Consider the following 21,781-nt stretch of genomic DNA (forward strand, 5'->3'; position numbering starts at 1 on the left):
AAATAACATTAATTACATCGAGAATGTTCATATTAAGGAATACCAGTATGTTCTACATTGTTCTAAAATAATGTGATCACATATCTTAGATAATAAACGAGATTTTTAAATACATAGCTTTTAATGTGGTATTACTGTTTTTGTTTCAAATGAAGTTTTACTTGAATTTTGAATGTATAAATTAGACATTTTTGAACCCACAGGATCTATGGAAACCTCTTTGAAATTTACTGATCAACTATATTTTCTGTCCAGCTGTTCCTTAAACTAATAAATGTTTGCCCTCTTGCACAAGTTATTCTTTATTTGGCATACTGTATACCCAGGAAAATTTTAGTTTTGGAACCATACAATTAGAAATGACTACCATAAATCATTATTTTTTTAATCTGGCATTTAAGTAGGCTTGATTCTCTGTAACTCTTTCAGAAATTTCAATTGTGTCTTCTTACGCTCACTCATGATGGAAAGTCCTCAAGTGCACTTTATAGCAAAGTAAAGTTTATAAATGAAATAACTATTTAGGAAAGCAAACCAACAATGTTCTTTTGATAATCTAAAATAAACTCAAATCTTGTCATTATTTAAAGAAAAACACTTGTTTTTAACTTTTTGAAGAGGTGAAATGAAAGGTGCTGGATTACATGGAAATGTTGTAAATACAGATTTATTAACTGCTTTTGAAGCATATGATAGTTACTTATGCTATGTATACATATAGGAATCTGAACAGAAATATAAAGCTGATAGAAAAAAATGGTTAGAAGAAAAAATGATGCTTCTCACTCAAGCAAAAGAAGCTGAGAATCTACGAAACAAAGAGATGAAAAAATATGCTGAAGACAGAGAGCATTGTTTGAAGCAACAAAACGAAATGGTTGGTAACAATTATACTTTTTCTTCTATGTATTTCGCCTGCTTTCTTTGGTTTCTTAAATTTTTCCCTGGGATTCTTATATTCTTATCAGTATCTACATGGTTGCGTGGTTTTGTTTTTTGTCTTTTTTTTTTCAAAGGCAGTTTGTCTGTTTGTAAGATGACTTTTCTAGCCCATTTTATCTTGAAGTTCTTACTGTTGGGAAAATAATTATATCTCAATATTTAGATTCAGAGCTTAAAAATCTCTTCTTTTGACTGCCACAGGGTTATCCCTACGGTATTATAAAACATTTACATTTTGAACTGTAGATTCCACTAACATGGTGTTTATATTTTACCTCAAAAGCTCATTTTATCAGGTCTTTTTTTTAAAGTCAACTAAACAGTCTCTAGAAGACTATAGGTAGAAATAACCTTCAGTTTTACATTGACTGGCTCTAGTTCTTAAGTGATTCTATCTTAGCTTGTCTTTTTTCCTCCTGTTTAAATCGACAACTTAGTCTGTTTGACACTGAATCAGAAAAAAGAAGTTTAAAGTCATCATTGATCCGAGGAAAGCTGTTGAGTAATACATTAACATTATTTTTAAATGAAAAACTAGTTCTCTATTTACAGTAATAGTAACGTGGCAGTATCACATTGTCATCTATTGGCATTTCCTTTGTTAATGACAGAATTTTACTTATACCAGCTAAACTTTCCTGTACAAACAGGAATGTTAATTTTCAATAAGTTAGGGATGATTTTTTCCAATGATTTTTAAAATTTTTTTATCTTTTTATTTTGAAATCATTTTATTTCCAGAAAAGTTGCAAAACTAGTACAGGGAATTTCTGTATACCTATCACCCAACTTCTGATGTTAGATCTTACATAACAACAATACAATGATCAAAACCAACAAATCAATATTATTATAGTACTGTTAGCTAACTTATGGACCTTACTAGAATTTCACCAGTTTTCCCACTGTTTTTTTCTGGATATAGGATCTAATCTAGGACACTACGTTCCATTTAGTTGTTGTGTTTCCTTAGAGTCTTGACTCTCTTTGTCATGTGACAAGTTATGTGAGACTAATACTTGTCATTACTACAGCAATGAGATGGCAATATATTTCACTTCATGTGCGAACTCCACATGACTGGAGGTACCTTCAGGAAGTGTTGGGTTGAGCGAGATTGTAATGCTGCATTTATCTTAACAGGAAATGTTACTGCTGGTTCTCTTTCTGTCCACAGCCCATCCAACCTTCCTGGACAGTAATAAGAGGCAAGAAGTGAAATCAAAGCTCTTGGCTGTCATAGTCAGTCACTCTACCTCCAACCTAGGAATGGGCCTACTTTCTTTTCCTAATCAGTAGTCCCTGTAGCAGCAATGCCAGCAAGTAAACCTCCTTTGAGTTTTTAATCCTAGAGAAAGCTAGCTTTCTCCTTTCTCCCATATATTTCTTTACAGTCATACCTAGGATATGTGTCTATGATGTTTAAGAAATAAATTGTTGATGTTTTTTAAAGCTTTTAAAATTGTAACATACATAACACAGTAAGTAAACAAAACGTATAGTTCAGTGAATTATTATAAAGCCAGCCCCTACTTAACTACCACCGAGTTCCTAAAAAATAGAACCCTCTTCTGAATGGTAATAACTGTTCTATCTTTTAATGTTAAACTTTAGTTTTGCTCATTTATGAATTTTATATAAATGAAAACATAAATATATAGAATGCATTTCTTGTGTCTGGCTTCTCTCACTCAGTATTATGTTTGTGAGGATCATTTATACTATTGCAGGTAACTGGAGTTAGTCTGTTTTCATTGCTGAATATTTCAGTGTATAAGTATACCTCGGTCTATTCAATTTAAAGTTGAATATATGTGGATTGTTTCCTGTTTTGGGCTGTTAATGCGTAAGATCTCCTGTTAACATTTTTATATATTTCTGTTAGTGCACATGTGTATACATTTCTATTGCCTATATAGCCAAGAATAGAATTGCTAGTTGATAGGGTAAACGTATGTGGAACTCTAGTAGAATGCCAGACTGATTTTCAAAATAGTTGTATCCATTTATACTCCAACTAGTATTGTTGGATGTTTAGTTTATTGGCTCTGCCTATCCAAGTCCCCTTGCTTATCTTCTATTGGACTATCTTTATACTTTCTGGATAGGAGCGTGTTGCAGTTACCTTCTTTCAATCTCTGGTTTACTTTTTTACTCTGCTGTTGCCTTTTTAGAACAGAAATTCTTAGGTATTGTAATTCATTTTCCCAATCTTTTCCTTTATGAACCTCAAGGGCATAAAGATGTTTTCTTACATTATTCCTGAAAAGTTGGGGGTTTTACCTTTCATATTTAGACCCTAGAATTAATTTTTATGTTGGAGTGAGATGGGGTAAAAGCAGTTGTTGTCACTGTAAATGTGTATTAACGATTGACCTGGTAGTACATGTTGAAGAAACTTTCTTTTTTACTGCCCTGCAACTTTTGTCATAAATCAGTTGTCCAAGCGTTAACTTTCATACATTGTGTGAGATTAAAATTAAGGTTTTTTTTCTTTTTTTCCATTTGGCTATTCAGTTGTTCCATCACTCTTTGTTGAAAAGACTGTCCTTTCCTCCATTGAAATTCTTTGGCATTTTTATAGAGTATCAATTGATCATAACATTTGTGGACCCTATCCTCTGCTTTCTGATGTCTGTGTATCCTTACACCAATATCACGGTCTTGATCATTATTATTATTATAGTAGTCTTGAAATGATGTAGTGTGATTGCTCCTACTTTTTTTCTTTTCTTTTTTTTTTGCGGTACGCGGGCCTCTCACAGTTACGGCCTCTCCCATTGCGGAGCACAGGCTCCGGATGCGCAGGCTCAGCGGCCATGGCTCACAGGCCCAGCCGCTCCACGGCATGTGGGATCTTCCCGGACCGGGGCACGAACCCGTGTCCCTTGCATCGGCAGGCGGACTCTCAACCACTGCGCCACCAGGGAAGCCCGTTCCTACTTTGTTCTTCATTTTCAACATAATTTTGACTTATGTCATTTGCATTTTCATATTATTTTTAGAGTCAGCTTTTTCATTTCTGTCAACACACACACACACACGTGCGCGCACTTGCTTGAATTTTGAAGTTGCTTTGATTCTAGATCTTTTGGGGGAGACCTGGCATCTTAACAATATTGAATCTTTTGATCCTTGAACACAGATTCTCTCTTTGTTTATTTAAGTGTTCTTTTATTTCTTTCAGCAATGTTTTGTAGTTTGTCATGTTTAGGTCTTGCACATATTTTCTTTAATTTACCGCTAACTATTTCATGATTTTTGAACCCAGTGAAAATGGTATTTTTAATTTTCATTTCTCTATTGTTTGTTGCTGTTAGTTTTGTCATTTGTTTTATTGTAATTTTACCATCTCATTTCTCAAATATTGGGGGAAATGCTAGGTTTAGTTTAAAAGCTGTAATTTTTTCTTGAAAGAAGTGCCCAATGTGAACATTTAAGATATATGAAGGCATTATGTGTTTGGCTTTATAAGTAAATATTTTATCGAGACTTGACTACGTAATTTGTTATATATCCTGTTCACAGTTGTATTTATTGTGTTATTTAGAAATTCAGAAATTTCTTATATTTATAATTTTGCAAGGTTTATTTTAACATTTTGTCCATATTCTGTTTAGGAAATGCTTCAGGCACAGTTGGCTGAGAAAGATGGTGACCTCCAACAGTGGCGGGAAGAACGTGATCAGCTGGTTGCAGCTTTAGAAATACAGCTGAAAGCACTGATCTCCAGTAACATACAGAAGGATAATGAAATTGAACAATTAAAAAAGATCACATCAGAAACTTCTAAAACAGTCAGTAGAATCATGTTCTTTCTATGCCTTTTTAAATTAAACATAGGAAGTATTCAAAATTATTTAATTGATTAACTTTTAAAGAATAAAAATGTAAGTAGATCAGTCGGGAATCATAGTTTGAAAAAATTATTTGGATAGGGGCTTCCTTGGTGGCACAGTGGTTGAGAGTCCGCATGCCGATGCAGGGGACACAGGTTCGTGCCCCGGTCCGGGAAGATCCCACATGCCGCAGAGCGGCTGGGCCCGTGAGCCATGGCCTCTGAGCCTGCGCGTCCGGAGCCTGTGCTCCTCAACGGGAGAGGCCACAGCAGTGAGAGGCCCGCGTACCGCAAAAATAAATAAATAAATAAAAATAAATTATTTGGATATTGGTCATGAATTTTGAGTTTTCAGAGTTTATCATTATGGTTGACTCATCAATGACTAATTGAGAAATAGTACTTTCTCCAATATTTTGGTCATATCTCTTAGATAGAATAATTAGAAAATAAACAACTGATGATTTAGTCCCTAATCTGCCTTTAAAATGTGGAAATGTGACTCAGCCTGAATGCTTGGTGATATTTAAATACTTGAACCCATCCTAAATTTATGATAAAAATACAAATTGTTTTTGGAAATAAGCACAATGGTGAGGAGATGTGAGTCATTCAGGAGCTGCTTTTTTTTTCCCCCCCTCTGGCTGCACCACGCGGCTTGCAGGGATCTTAGTTCCCCAACCAGGGATTGAACCCAGGCCGCGGCAGTGAGTCCTAACCACTGGACCACCAGGGAATTCCCAGGAGCTACTTTGGTAATATTGCATTGGGGCTAGGAACCCTAGATAAAGAAAATATTGCATTTCACAGATAGCTATTTCCCAGGTAAATTGAATCAGGGTACATCTGAAGCTAGTCTTTTCAGAGTAAATAATCTGCATTTGAAAATCTGCTGTTCTGCAGCCTTCAGACAATAATAAAATTAAACGTGTTTGTGCGTATATGTCTCTTACATCAAAAGACTTCATGATTCTAAGATAAGAGAAAGACTGCTCAAAACAGAGGTATTAACCTGTGGTATAAATTGCACAGAATAGAAAGTTAGAAAAACTAGGTATCAACTGCTGTCAGTGTGGTTTTGGGACCTTTAGGAAAATTACTTAACATTTCCAAACTTTAAAACAGAGATGAAAAAAAAAAACAAAACAGAGATGATAATGTCTTTCTAATAGAATTGTGAAAATTAATCGAGAGCATTTGTAAAACAGTTAGCACAGTTATTGCCACAGTGGAAGTCAGTACATGCTAGTTGCTTTCCCCATTATGAATGCAATAGCATCTTTTTTATTTGACAATTATGGGTAGGTGACATAAGGGATGTATTTGACTTTTGATTTTGATGGTGGTGATTAGAAGGTGCACATTGGAATTTATCAAGTTTAAAAATGTATTCTGATTTTTTTTATAGATCCCTTAAGTAGGGTTTAGGAATAGAGCATACCCTATGACTGACTGAGATGAAGAGTGGGCAGCGAGGAAAGGTTTAGTTATCAGTATGGTCTTTTCTACTCTAATGCTATAGTTGCATTCCTAAGACACCTACTTTTTCAAAATTGTGTTACCAAAGTGGTTTTGGGGGTTCAAGCTCCAACTCAGTACAGACAGTGGTCATGTTATTTAATTTCTCTCTATTTCTTCATCTGGAAAGTAGGAATAACAATTCTTGCCAAATCTCAGAGTTGCAGTGAAAGTAAAATGAGAGAATATATGTAAAACACCTTGGAAGTTGAAAGTAATCTTTCAAATTTCTCTTTAGATCAGATTCAGAAGAGGCTGGAAAGTTGCCCAGCCTTTCCTAACTCTCTGAGGATGAAAGAGAAGAAGAAGGAGAGTTAGTTGGTCATTGAAGAAGTCTTTAATTACTTCCACTATTTAATTCACCCAAATCTTGATATTATATTCTTTAGGTGAAGTATTTTAATGTATATTCGGTTACGGTGGCTTGTTGCTTTAATATTTCCTTACTAGGAAAAACAGACCATGGATATCCAGCCCAGGCATATGAGTTCAGTGGATCTTGGCAGGGTTGAAACTGAACCTCAGTCAACAAGTTTTGGCAGGGTTGAAACTGAACCTCAGTCAACAAGTTTTGAAATTTCCAGGGATGAAGTAGAAGTGAGTATTTGATAACACAGTCCACTTTTTAACCCTCTTTACCAGTGACCATTAATTACTAAATAATACTTGCAAGTATAATTTAATCAGTTGTTGTAGGTATCTTGCTATACCTACAGTTAGCTGTGTGTGCTCTTGGCTATGGAAAGGAAAACTGAAGGCTTTTGAGGGGAGATGCAATTCTTTTGGGGAAATTTGATCCCCAAATGGTATTAACTTCCTCTCAAAATGATACTGATCTCAAACAGATCTTTGATTATAAACAAATTTGATGGTCAGAGATAGGAAATCCCACAAAAGACAAAATATGGATGACTATTTTCCCTCATAAGCAGTCCATTTAATAAGCATTCTATTAAATAGCATTTTTTGGAAATTTTACCCATTTTATAACTTTATCACCAAATCCCAATAACCTCACAATGAGTTTCCTTAGTTTGAAGTGGGCTTAGGGTTCTGTGACTTGCATTGGATAACGTAGTTTCTCAGATTGCCTATGAAATAGATACAAATTCTATGTCACTTGTTGAAAATAAAATTACTTTTTAAATATCTATTTTAAAAACACATTTATTGGGAGCATTCATTGTTGGGAACCTTGCACTGAGGATAAAGACATAAGTAAGATATGATCGCCATCCTCAAGGAATAAGAAGTCTAATAAGACAGGTATTTAATGACTATCTTGTTTCACCTTGTGGACTAAGTGTTATAAAGAGAGTGCTAAGAAGGAACACTGATGAGGAGGATATGATGAATTTTGCCTGAGTGGTTGTGGACGTGGATTAGAAAAAGTAACATTGTACTGGGTCTTGAAGGTGAATAGAAGTTTACCAAGCAGAGAATGGGAAGAGAAAGGCATTTTGATCTGGGGAAATAACACAAGCCATTCCTTACAAGGCTTCAGAAGAATCATGTGACTTCCACCACATGCTATCAGTCATGGAAGCCATTAAGGCCAGTCCCAATTCAAGGAAGGGGAATGAGACTCTATCTCTCAGTGGGAAGAACAGTAAAGAATTTACAGCAAACTTTAGTTTACCATAACTAGGGCGCTTATTAAAAATCATTGACTCTTTCCTTGGAGAGTTCTGATTTAGTAGGTTTGTGGTAGGGTCCAAGAATCTTTTAAACAATTTCTCTATATAATTCTTACGATGACACAGGTTTGGGAAATACTGATCTCTAAGTTTCTCTCAATTTTAACATACCGTGTATAAACCTGGAGAAAGTAGATGATAACTCAGTCTTTCTGTCCTTGCTGTAGCAAATTTGGTCAAGCAAACTTTTTATCTTTTCCAATTTATTGTTTTTAATAGGTAATTGAGACAGTTAATTTTTGGCAATTTAGAAATTCATATTCTGCAAATAAGATTTGTTTTCCTTTTAAATTCTGTTGTAGGATGGATCTGTAGTCCTTGACTCTTGTGAAGTGTCAACAGAAAATAATCAAAGTACTCGATTTCCAAAACCTGAGTTAGAGATTCAATTTACACCTTTACAGCCAAACAAAATGGCAGTGAAACACCTGGGTTGTACCTCACCAGTGACGGTTAAGATTCCCAAGGCCCGGAAGAGGAAGAGTAATGAAATGGAGGAGGTAAATACTTAACTATTAAGTGAATTAAACAAGTAAACCTTATTATTATTAAGCTCAGTGATAATATATAGTTAAACTCTGTTACATTGCCCTTCTATTCATAAGCACTGCTATTAGAGACCAAAATCATAGTTTATGGTATATTTAATACTGTTTTAAGAATATTACTGTGGTGAATAGTCCTCACACAAAAAGCTTATAGACTTTAAAATATATAGATTATTCCTTCTTTTAGTGAAGCTATGACAGGTCAAATGGTGGTGAATTTTAGTAGCGAGCTATTTCAGTATACCGGTCCTGTTCAAACTCAGTCACTTTCCCTCCAATGGAAGAGAAAAGGGGTTGATAAAAGGAATTAGAGAAACTGAAACGACTAACTTGCTTGAATATAATCTTTGTCATTTAACTAAAATCTTAGGTCTCTGTGATCATAGCTGGTTTCAGAAGAGGAATTCTTGTTCTATGAGCCAGTATTAAAATTTGGGTCTCGATTTAGTGGTAGGCCAAGAACTATTTACTTCTTCCTGCTGGAGCTTTCTGATCGTGGGGTTGCCAAACCTTCTGTCATATTCTAGCCAGTCACATAAAGTTTCCGATCCTCACTTTCCTCCTTTCGGAAATGAAGAATTAGATATAATATGTTTAAAATGTTTTGCTTTTGTTCCACATGTGGTAGATACATAATAAATGGCAATATTTATGTTAACAGAAATATTTATGTTTAAAACTATAATTATAAACTCTCTGGCACAATAACTTTTTTTCCAACTTGTCTTTTTCACGCCTTTAAAGAGTAGTATATTTTCAAGTTGGTGGAAGAGCAGGAATAATATTAACCATACTCGTGAGGCTCTCTGTCAGGTAATACATTTGCTGAACGAATATTATTTAGCATATTTCCTTCTACACATAGAACACCTTTAGCGATTGTTTTGGAGCGCCTTAGTTAACTTTTATTCTCTATTTATTTAATTTATATTTAGTACACTTTAGATACTATTAAGATACAGTTGACCCTTGAACGACATGAGGGTTAGGTGCCAGCCACAGCACAGAAAAATCTTGTGTAACTTGCAGTCGGCCCTCAGCATGTGAGGTTCCTCATTCATGGATTCAACCAACTACAGATCATGGAGTAATGAAGTATTTACTATTGAAAAAAATCAGTGTATAAGCAGACTCATGCATTTCAAACCTGTTTTGTTCAAGGGCCAACCGTACTAAGTAGTTTAATTTCATCATCTTTGTTAACATGGTGACTAACATCTATGTTGACTTGATTCATTTTTTTCAAAGGAAAAGGAAAAATTGGTTGTATACTCGGGGGGTTAAGATAAAATTATTTTATTCATTTTACTGCCGACATATCCTCCCAGTTTCAGAATAGATACACAGATTGTTGTAGGGTAAACCATGTAGAAACTTAAAAGTTTTAACTGATTTTGCTAGCTCTTTACTGCTGTAATAAACTGAGTGTTGTAAAGTCCTCAGGAAAATAATTTATACAGTGCTATATTCTAATCTAGTGAAGACTCCAAAGAGCTCTTTATTGAACGCTACAAGTATGATGGAGTTACAATCTTTCTTCCTTTGCTTCCCCTGATTACCATCTGTCTTTCCTCTTTTACGAAATCTTCTTCTTGTGATCCTTAAGACTTTACTGGGTAACTTGAATTCTGAGGTTCAGTCATGATCTCTCTGCTTCTGTTCTTGCCTTTTTTTTTTTTTCCCTTTTATGCCTGTAATCTTTAGTACGATTAATATTTGCACAAGTTCAGTTCAGTTAATGTACTACAAAAGACTTTGTCTTAAGATTAAGTGGGGAAAAGAAGAGTGAGATGTCATGCCTTTTTAGTAGCAAAAACAGATGGTAATTCTTAACCTTCACATTTTACCTGTGCTTATACCGCAGTTTTGCTTTGTTTTCAGTGTCACTAAGTATCGATGAGGGGTTATGCTCAGCATGATTTGGGAGTTGGGAAAAGGGTAGATAAGTATGTTGCTATGTTGTATCGTCAAGATGGGGTTCAAATAAAAGATGTCATCCCTTCATTTAACTAATGTAATTTCATCATGATGCATGTGAAAAATTCATACCTTCAGTCATTTTCTGATAACGTGTATTGCATCATCGTGCTGTGTACCTAAACTTACATGTGTTATATCTGAGGAATATTTCAGTGAAGTTGGCAAAAAACATTGTACCTTCAGTCAGGGTTTCTCAACTTCAGCGTGATTGACAATTTCAGCTGGATATTTCTTTGTTTAGGAGAGTTCAATGCCCTGTACATTTTAAGGGGTTTTTAACAGTATTCCTGGCCTCTACCCACTAGTTTCCATGAAACCTTCCCCTTATCCCCAGCAGCAACAACCAAAACTTATCTTCAGACAACGCCTATGTCCCCTGGCATCAGAATGGCCCCTGGTTAAGAACCATTTTCTCGTTTTGTTGTTGTTTGTTTGTTAGTTTGCTTTTGTTCTTTTTTTCTCCTCCCCTGGAGTCTAGAGAGAGAAAGAAAACACTGTCAAGAAATTAATCAGTGCTGAAATTCATTATTTTTAGGACTTTGTGAATTTTGAAAATAAGAAGAATGCTACACCCAGAACTAATTTGAAGTCCCCTGTTTCTGAGCATAGAAATTCTTCCGTCAAAAAGGAACAAAAGGTTTGTCATCTAATTTGTCCAAAATTGACCATTTTCATAACTTACATTTATAACGTAGCAGATGAAAATAAAAATGTCAAATTTGATTAGTAATAATTATTCAGAAGTTGGGTTTTGTCCAGTTATAACTTATTTGTCTTTCATTTTCTATTCATCTAATTCAGCTCTGAATATATAACCTTTGGCATTTGGCAAGTAGCAGGTACCCCTTGATGTGTTCACCTCTGACTTATCATTCTGTCACACTCATTCTCCGGCCCTTTCATCCCTCTCCTTATAGTCTTTTTTTTGTGTGTGTGGTACGCGGGCCTCTCACTGTTGTGGCCTCTCCTGTTGCGGAGCACAGGCTCAGTGGCCATGGCCCACGGGTCCAGCTGCTCCGCGGCACGTGGGATCTTCCCAGACCGGGGCACGAACCCGTGTCCCCTGCATCGGCAGGCAGACTGTCAACCACTGCGCCACCAGGGAAGCCCCCCTCTCCTTATATTCTTAATCTCAAGTTCCCTGCCTGAGAATTCATAACCTGTGCCTGACCTCTTTAATTCAACTATGGCTATAACTGTTTCCTTCTAACATTCCTCATCAACAATAACAAGAACTGTTTGTTTATTAGGTTTCCACACGCCCATCATCTAAGAAAACGTACTCTTTACGGAGTCAGGTATCCACAATTAGTATAAACGTGCCTGCTAAGAAAAAAGATGGAACGCTACAGAAATTTGGAGATTTCTTACAACATTCTCCAACTATTCTTCAATCAAAAGGTTTGCAGAATATTAATTAAATGACCTTTTACGTTAGGTATATGGTGTTTTCTAATATCTGATTGGTGTATAAACTCAACAACAGTGACTATTATATTTCCAGTAGACAGTGTCTTATGTTAGGTATTTAGGGAGGAAACATGAAAGGATGATATGCCTTGGTGTTCACTGGGTAATGGAAGAGAAAGATCTGTAGTTAAGTAATTGATGCAGAGAAGGCTGCTTAATGTAAGAGTTGCAGAGATACAAGGAAAGTGCGTGGTAGTATTGGAGGAAGAGAGCTGTTTGTTTGGGGGCTATGGGAAGATTTTATAGAAGAGATGGGATTTCACCTGGGTGTTGAAATGTTGGAAGATTATACCTCCTAGAGATAACCACTGTTCGTATTATGGTATATTTTCTCCTACTGTTTTTTTCTCTGCATGTATAAACATTACCTAATCATATATATCAAAAGCATATATTTCTATAAATATGTATTGAGTTTAGTTGCTTAATGCTTTTTTCTTTATAATATAATGTAGACATACTAATACTTTTGTATTAATATGTGCTAAGATATATATTCTCTCTATACACGTATACATAAATATATATTTATATACACATCTACCAGAGGGAACAGTTTTAACACAAATAGAGTACCAGGAAAGTGTAGGGAATGTGCAGGCGATTACAGGTAGCAATATGCATCTGGCATCTAGAATGTGGAGAGATTATTGGGAGGAAGGGGGCAGGAAGGAGTGAGTTTTCATTAGAGTACCTGAATGGTAGCAATAGGATAAATTGGAGACTGGAGGTGGGGAGAGTGAGGAGGGAAAGGGACTGAAAGCAGGGGCAGTTGAATTTAGTCAGATTGGTTGTGTAAAAATACTTTCTGTAAAAACTTAACCACAGAGCTTCCCAAACTTTCTTGGTTCACAGTGCCCTTAATGTCTCAGTAATTTTTTTCATTGTGTCCATGCACCCAAAGAAACACCTAATAGTTCTATCCGTTAATACTTAAGGCCAAACAATCACTGAAAATTCAGCTCCTGAAAATCCAGGTTGCCAAAATATGTAATCATCAGAAGGACGGTAATGTGATATCTTTTTGAAACTGAACTACCCTGAGTTACAGAGTGTCACTGTTTTCCTCAAAAATTTAAAGTATTCGGAGCTGCTCTCGTGAATTTGCTGCAGCATGTCTTGGTACACAGTTTGGGAACTTCAGACTTAGACCCATTTGTATATATTTTTCAAAAAATATATACATTCTTTGGAAGGTATAGTTTGTATAAGCATAGAAAATATCTGTAGAGACAAACAGCAAACTGTTAAATGTCTAAATTTGGAGAGGTGGGACTTGTTATTTTAGATGCTTCTGTATTTTATTTAAATTATGTTGACCGTTGCTTATATATTAAAAAGAAATATGTTTTCAAGGAGAGGGAGGTACCCACCTGGTAATGACTCCCTTGCTTGGTCGACTCAGCTCCTTAACAGCTTCCCTACCTATATACCCTGTGTGGAATTTTTAAAAACTTATTTCTAGTAATATAAAGTATCCCTGTTTGGGATTGTAACTGCAATACATGTCTGTTGTTGATCACTTGGAAATAAAGGGAGAAAAGAAGAAAACAGAGATCAGTGCTTAAAATTCTGCTGCTCTGGTAACTACTGTTAATCCATTACTCAGTAACGCTGGTTTCCCAGTTTATCCCTTTTGTCTATCTCTTATCCATTCAGTACATGGAAGCCAGAGTGATCTTTTCAAAGTGCAAAATGAATTATTTAAACTATATAATTTTTTGTTTTCTTATTATCTTTTCCAGTAGAATATAAGCTCTACAAGTGCAAAATGTCTGTCTAGTTTACATCCTCAGCTCTTAGTATAGTGGTTGGCACACAGTAGTGAGGAATTTCGAAGCTCCAGGCCAAAATCCTACGTGTGATTTGTTTCAGGCTGACCTTAGGCAATTACAAAGGTTTTACCTGTTAGGTCTCATGAGGGAAAGCTACCGTCCCCACATCAAACTTGGTACACAGCCAATGCATCCTAGTCTGTGAAGGGAGTTAGTCAAGGACTCAGGTCTCTTGCCAGCCATACTCTTACACATATCTGCATTCCTAGCCTAGGTGCCTTCATTTGTATCCTATTAATTGGGAGCCTTCAGTAGAGAACGTCCTCAGGCATCTCTGCCAAAGACGTTATGACGGGGAAGTGGAGGGAAACTTGAAGACACTTTTCTCCACTCTGACTCTACTTTTCCGCTCCTAGCCCTCCCCACTGGTCTCCGGCACCAAGGTCCATAAAACTGCAAGTGCAAGAGCCTTTTGTTTAGGGCTCACTTGGCAATAAGATCACCCCAACTTCTGTGCTGACCCACCTGACCCAGACTGTGCATTATTCCACGGGGGAATGTAGAAGGGCGGTGGGAGTTGGCGCTTTCTCAGGTTTAGCCGCTTGCTTATTCAACTGCAGTTAAGCGGTTAAAGGCTTTAACTTTCATTTTGACTTGTCTTAATTAGCCACTCTGACATCTGGCGGCTCAGCTCTCAGGCTCAGCTCAGCCCTTGACAAGTAGATCTCAGTTCAGCATGTTTCCTTAAATGTGTTTTCTATTTTAAAAAATATAAAGTTGATATCATATGTACATGGATTTTCTATCCAGAAGTTTTCCCAAATGGAAGTATGTTTTCTGTTAAAATCAATATGTGTCTATTAAAAAAAAAGCATATGTACAAAGTAAGAAATTTTAAAATTCCTATTGAACTTACCAGAAGCAATCAACTGTTAACAGTTTGGTTTCTTTCACTCTATGTGTGCATGTGCACACGTTTGTTAACTAGAGTAAAGGGCTCACAAGTTACTTTCACTTAATATTCATTGTGGACGTCTTTACGTGTGAGTACTGAACTAGCTCTACCACCTTATTGTTCTTAGTGATGCGTGGTCCACTATACGCGTATCCTGATCTTTTCCTTAATGTAGTATAAACCTCTTCCAAGTCATTAAAGATGCCTGAGTTTTACTGGTTGTACTGTAATTTACCAAACCTTTTCAATATGTTGAACATTAGTGAAGTGATATTTTATTTAGTTGCCCTTTTATTTTTGCTGTTGGTCATTAATTTGTGTGTTTATTAGGCATTTAATTCTTTTTTCTTTGTGAGTTTTCTATTCGTGTCCTTTTACCATTTATAAATTGCAGTGCTTTTCTTTTTAATATGGTTCTTTAATAAGGATTTCAAATATTTGCAGTTAGAAAATTATTTCAAGATTTAACTAATGTATTTTTTTCATAGCAAAAAAGATAATTGAAACAATAAGCTCTTCAAAGCTCTCAAATGTAGAAGTAAGTAAAGAAAATGTGTCTCGACCAAAACGGGCCAAACGGAAATTATACACAAATGAAATTTCATCTCCTATTGATATATCTGGCCAAGTGGTAAGCTACTACTTAAGTTTTCTTAAAAGTAAAACTGTTTATGTTCTTCTTAATTCTGAAGTATTCATAACAATTTGAATTATATAATGGTTTGAACTTTTATTCTGTAGACCATATCTCTTAAAACACGCTTTAAATGTTGTACTTTTGGTACTGGATGTGTTAAATTTATAGTAATTGAATATAAACACTGCATTAATGTATACAAGTGTCACATACATCTGCATTTATAAACTCATAAGAGGAATTTTAATTCCATCAATAGAATTATCACTATTTAATAATTTATTGGCTTCTAACATCTGTTTTTCTTATTATCTTTATCACAAGAGTTGTACAAATCTGAGCCTAAGTCTGCCTGCTAAAAATATAGAACTGACATTCAGTCATTTCCTCCCACTTTCCCTCTAAGGCTTCCAGGTTTTCTTAAGAAAAGACTATATAGATTGTCACCCTGACTTTATGACTCATTCTCCTTACTTAGAACAGGCTGTTCTATTACAGGGAAAGTTCTAATTCTCTATCATTTTTGCATCTGCCTAGTGGATGGAAGTGAAGATAGAAAAGGAATTAAAGAAAAAGCTTTCAACAGAAAATGGCCAAGAAAAATCGGGAGAGACCTTTTGCAACAGTAGCTATCAGATATAAGATAGACACTTGAAGCAAGTAGTAAAGAATTAGGATCGTTAGGTCATGCTTTTGGAAGTACTGTTCTCTTGGTTACTTTTCTCCATCTGTCTGATAAGTACATAATTTGCTCCCTTGGCTGAAGTTATTTCTTTTCTTAGTTGCAAAATAATGCTGTTTCTACTTTCTAAGTTATATACTTGTTACTGCAAAAAATCATTTCCTAAAAATTATTTGAGGCACTTGTCTCCAAATATTTTAGTAATTATTTCAAGCTATGAATTCAGTAAAAGTGTGGATTATTTTAATTCCAGAATTAGGTAGTGTTGAAAGAATCTTTTATAAAATCTACTACCTTAGGCATGCTTTTTTATAGAAGATTGTATATCTGCAGTCCAGGAGGACAGAAAGTACTGTCATGTACTTATTTCAGTTATTAAGAACGTGAACATAGCTTATTAATTGTAAGTAAGCTTTCATTTTTATTTTTATTTATAAAAAATTATGAAATTGTTAATTTCAGATTTTTATGGACCATAAAGTGAAAGAAAGTGATCATCAGATTCTCAAACGACGACTTCGAACCAAAACAGTCAAATAAATCACTTATGGAGAATGTTTTAATATAAAATTTATATTCATAATCATTATAACTTGCATCCTGACTTTTGAAAGATAATTGTATATACTATGATGCATCAAATCCCTTTGTATGTACATTGCTATTTTATAATAGTGTGATTTTAATTCAATAAAGAAAATAAGTCAACAGTAAGTTTGCTTGTCTACTTTTCTAAGGCTTTTAAATAATAGCTTCTTTTCAAACTGTATGTTTTTTCCTGTTATCCCAGGCATGGGACCAGTGAGGAACCTAGGAAAGATGCTGTTATTTTTTGTTTGTTTTTCTATACATAGATTTCACAGGTCAGATATTTGGTTTACTTATATTTAACAGTGTTTTAGGAATTGCTTTTACTGTATCTGTTAGGAAATACAGGTAATTTTACATATCTGTTTGGATTATGGCTGAGATTCAGGGAGTAAGTGTGTACAGGTCTTCTAGTTGCTAAAATATGTATGCACATAATTTAGAAAAGCTCTCAGGCCTTTAATTAGAATGTCTTTTATTTTTAAATAATTGAATAGAGTTGGTTTTCTGATTTTTTCCAGGACACAGAAGATTAGAAGCAAAAAGTTAGAAGGGAAGAGGCGATAACATCTAGAGGCCAAAAAATTATACTGTTACCTAGGGAAGATAGAATTTTAGACCTGGAGAGACCTTAGAAATACACTTTCCTCATTTTATAGATGAGAACACTGAGACCCATAAAATTTACTTTTTCAAGTTCACACAACTAACGTATATTAAGCTTTGGTTTAAAAAAATACCAACAAAAAACAAAGCAGAGGCCTCAAGAATTGTTGCCAACTGGGGCTTTTTAAGAGCACACATTTATGCATCTGAAACCTTTAAGGTTTCATTGGATTTTAGCATTGTTTACTATAATCTTGTCCCTGAGACAGGAATAAAAGTTACCTTTGGTGTCTTGTTTAGGAGACACTTATATGTGTTTGGGGAAAATTTCCATCAAAATAGTTAATTTAAAACTGAAACCTCTTTAAGCATGAACATGTTTTTATTATGCTACATGGTTTCATGCTAATATATATATATACACACACACACACACACACACACACGTGTATATATATAATTGATCCTCATTATTCACAGATTACATGATTACAAATTTGCTTATTTGCTAAAATTTATTTGTCATCCCCAAATCAGTACCTAGGCACTTTTGTAGTCATTCTCAGACATCCCCAGAGTGGCAAAAAATTTTAGTCACCCAACATGCATGTTCCCAGCTAAGGTTGAACAAGATTACACTGGCTTCTTGTTTCAGCTCTCATACTGTAAATGAGTGTCTACATCCCAGAATGTAGACTGAAATCAAGCCTCAACAACATCTGCAAAGGAGACAGTTTGACAATTGGAAGGGCTTGAGAAATACCTTGGGCTTTCCACACTCTTATACTAACAAAGCATAACACCAAGTCTGCATAAGTTGAAAGCAATCAGTAATCAAAATGCCTACTGGAACAAAAATCAGCACTTCAGAGGAAGATATAGCACAGATTCTCTTTAAGATATCTTTTATAATGTGTGACATACAGTCAAAAATTAGTATATATGGAAAGAAACAGGAAAATGAGTCCTATAGTAAAGAAAAAAAACATGAAAATAAATCTTGACATGGCACAACTGTTGAATTTTGCAGAAACTTTCAAGCAGCTGTTGTGCGCATGTTCAGATTTAAAGGAAATGCTATCTCAATGAGTAAGGCCAAGGGAATCTCAGCAGAGAGATGGAAAGAATAGAGAAAACAAGTGGAATTTTTAAAACAAAAATAACTGATGTAAACAATCTGGATAGATTTAACAGCAGATTAGAGGTGTCAGAAGAAAGTATCAGTGAACGTGAAAACAGATCAATTAAAATTGTCCAATCTGAGGATAAGGGAGATTGGAGAAAGAACAGAGCCTGAGGGTCCTGTGGAATAATATCACATGGATTAACAGGTGTAATTGGAGATCCAGAAGGCTAAAAGAATGAAAATAGGGCAGAAAAATATACTTGAAGAAATAACGGCCAAACATTTTACAACTTTTATGAGGAAACATTGGCTTTGAAGCACTGTAAACTCCAATTAAGATAAATCCAAAGAATAGTACACCTAGGAGAATCACAGTCAAACTACTAAAAACCAACAATAAAGAGAAAACTTTGATAGGAAAACCAGCAAAGTCTTGAGAAATACAACAGGTTGCAGATAAGCCGCTGACCTGGAGAAAATATTGGAGTATGTACAGGCAGAGCACGTATATATAAAAATATATTAAAAACTCTTAAAATTGTAGTGAGAACACAACCAACTCAACAAAAATCTGGTAAAAGACTTGAATAGGTGCTCCACTAAAGATACAGGCAGTGATCAGTATACTGTATGTATATTGTATATTGTCACTGTACATATGAAAAGATACTCAAGGTTATTGGTTATCGTGGGAAGGCAAATTAAAGCCACAAGTAGAAGGAAAACTGCAGTGAGAGAAGGAAGATCAGTGATTGCCTTGAGGCTGCGGTCAAGAGATGGGATCCGAGGACATGAGGAAACTTCTTGGGGAAATGGCTATATTCTATGCCTTGATTGTTTTGTATTCTGTATGCAATTTCTAAAAATAAAATTGTCTTTGAGGGCTTCCCTGGTGGCGCAGTGGTTGAGAGTCTGCCTGCCGATGCAGGGGACGCGGGTTCATGCCCCGGTCCGGGAAGATCCCACACGCCACGGAGCGGCTGGGCCCGTGAGCCATGGCCGCTGAGCCTGCGCGTCCGGAGCCTGTGCTCCGCAACGGGAGAGGCCACAACAGTGAGAGGCCCGCGTACCGCAAAAAAAAAAAAAAATAAATAAATAAAATTGTCTTTGTAATGAATGAATTTTATTGTATGAAACTTTACCTCAATAGAAAGATTTTGGCTTCTAGCATGATATTTAAAAGAAAAAAAATTTTTTTTTCCCTGTAGAGTAACTGCACTTGTTCTTTATTGTGGCAAGAGATCATACTTTGGAAGATGTTTTGGAGGCATATTTTGACAAAGAACTGTAAGGTATGGTGACTTAAAAGTAATAGAATTATAAATGAAGCATTTTATTAAAGCTCACTTTAGAATACAGGTATTAATAATTCCACTTGATGAAGTGGTTGATAGCAGATTTGGGCAACAGTTTGAAAATCTGTAGCTGGAACTCAAAATGGAATATAAGACAAGTGTAAGTTGAATTAATTCTAAATGCCTTAGAGGAGATCATTAGCGGAATCTTGTTGTGAAGCCTTTTGTAAAGGAAATAATAAGTGTTAATACTTAGGGTAATCACTTTCTAATTTATGTGTTTTATAAGTTTAACTTTTTTCTTATGTAAAGTTATACCTGATTTGTGATTACAAGTCAGGTTAGCAAATGCTTATCAGAAGCTGATGATAAATACTACTTAAAAGCATAACAGAAGAACGCTAAATGTTGTATATCTAAAAATGGAAAGAGGATGTATACTGCTGAGTTCTCCTTTGGTTACAGTTTTTTTCATCTTCAGTAGCATTCAAGAGAAATAAAGACTTTATATTAAAGTTAACGGAACAACTTCAAAGAAGATTAGTAAAATATTATTGGTAGTATGTTAAACAAGCCTGTTATATTTTGTCCCTATGGCTTTCAGAGGTTTGTTCATCACTTGATCCAATTATACCAGTTTTTGCAAAGTCGTAGTCCAATATTCTGAATATTCTCACTGATCTGAGTCTCGAATCTCAGCCAGAAGGAGGAACCCACGAACGTGATGTTCTGATTACTATAATCCACCAAACCAAATCGTGCTTCACTTCCCAGCTGCCCAGCTTCCCTAACCTTGGTCGTCTTCACTACTTTGGAGCAAGAAGAAAGTACTGTACTTTACATATTTGATCTCCGCCTACAGCCATCACTGCAGATGTAATTTCTATGATTGCAGTTTGGTCAAGATGGGCATTTTCCTGCCCCTCTACATATTTGGTAAAGCATAATAGCTATCAGTATATCTGCTTTGGCCAAATCCCAAAGAATGACCAGACTGGGCACTAGACTGGAATTTTACTGGCTAATTTGAATCTTCAAAGCTTTTCATTTATTACAGGTGACTAGCAGCTTTGAACCAATATCTGAACTCTGTCTCAGTGTCATACACACAGTCAAGTCCCTAGTTTCCCCAAATATGGAACTAATTAAGGAGCTACTATGTATAAAATAGGTAACTAATAAGGACTTACTGTATAGTACAGGGAACTCAATACTCTGTAATGCCTATATGGGAAAAGGATCTAAAAAAGAGTGGGCATATGTGTAACTGATGCACTTCTGTACAGCAGAAACTAACACAACATTGTAAATCAACTATACTCCAATAAAAATTTTAAAAATTAAAATCAGTAAGAAAATATCTATATTCCCCCCCCAAATAAAAAGGAAATTTAGGTTTTGCTTAGACCTGTTTCATGGCCAAGTAGGCTAAACTTTCATAAATGGGAGGCTTCATTGTGGCTTTTTGAACCTAAGGCTTGAGCTAGCAGAGACTAGTATAATTAATAGTTAGCTAAAAATTTGGTCTTTGGTTCTAAAACTCACTTTTTATTTTCTCTGATTATACCTTCCATGTGCATCAAGAACATAAGTTTATGTAAAATAGCAGATGGGCCTCGTGGTATGGACTTGGCATGACTAGGTTCTATATACAATCTAAATTGAGAGATATAATTTCTGTGCAATGTGTACACCAATTCAGCAATATGATGACCGATGGCTAGTCCCACGAAACTAGTGCAGTTAGGCCAGTAGTCTAGCAGTGTATGCTTCAAGAATACGATTTATATATTAACACTTAGCCCTGCAGTGTATGCTTCAAGAATACAATTTATATATTAACACTTAGCCCCCCTGTATTATCATTCTGTTTATCATTTGTTTTGGGACACTGCTTGTCCTTAGAAGACCATTTTAAAACTTTAGCAACGAATAACCATGAATAATCACTTACAACGCCAAAATGATGTTCTTGAGATAAAATATGCACATGGATTAGTGGTAAAAGTTAAAACTAGTTTTTGAAAATTTTAATAAAAAACAAATGAGAGATTTAAAATATTCTCTCATAACACATTAAGTGGAAATTTGAAGACAAGATACATATCGTTGACCAGTGATCCA

General features: G+C 35.3%; 1 protein-coding gene across 5 annotated transcripts in view; it reads left to right on the forward strand.

Annotated features, from left to right (window-relative positions):
- Positions 1-16,756, forward strand: part of KIF20B (kinesin family member 20B) — a 75,109-nt gene extending 58,353 nt beyond the window's left edge. For all 5 annotated transcript variants that reach the window (XM_032607873.1, XM_032607877.1, XM_032607878.1 and 2 more), the window contains 8 exons: positions 722-877; positions 4,563-4,739; positions 6,749-6,895; positions 8,298-8,495; positions 11,059-11,160; positions 11,774-11,924; positions 15,212-15,354; positions 16,505-16,756. In XM_032607873.1, the coding sequence (XP_032463764.1) occupies positions 722-877; positions 4,563-4,739; positions 6,749-6,895; positions 8,298-8,495; positions 11,059-11,160; positions 11,774-11,924; positions 15,212-15,354; positions 16,505-16,582 (1,152 nt within the window). In that variant the 3' untranslated portion in view covers positions 16,583-16,756. The remainder of the gene's footprint in view (positions 1-721; positions 878-4,562; positions 4,740-6,748; positions 6,896-8,297; positions 8,496-11,058; positions 11,161-11,773; positions 11,925-15,211; positions 15,355-16,504) is intronic.
- Positions 16,757-21,781: the final 5,025 nt, after the last annotated feature.

Source organism: Phocoena sinus, chromosome 16, assembly GCF_008692025.1.
Source record: "Phocoena sinus isolate mPhoSin1 chromosome 16, mPhoSin1.pri, whole genome shotgun sequence".
In the NCBI taxonomy this organism is placed as follows: domain Eukaryota; kingdom Metazoa; phylum Chordata; class Mammalia; order Artiodactyla; family Phocoenidae; genus Phocoena; species Phocoena sinus.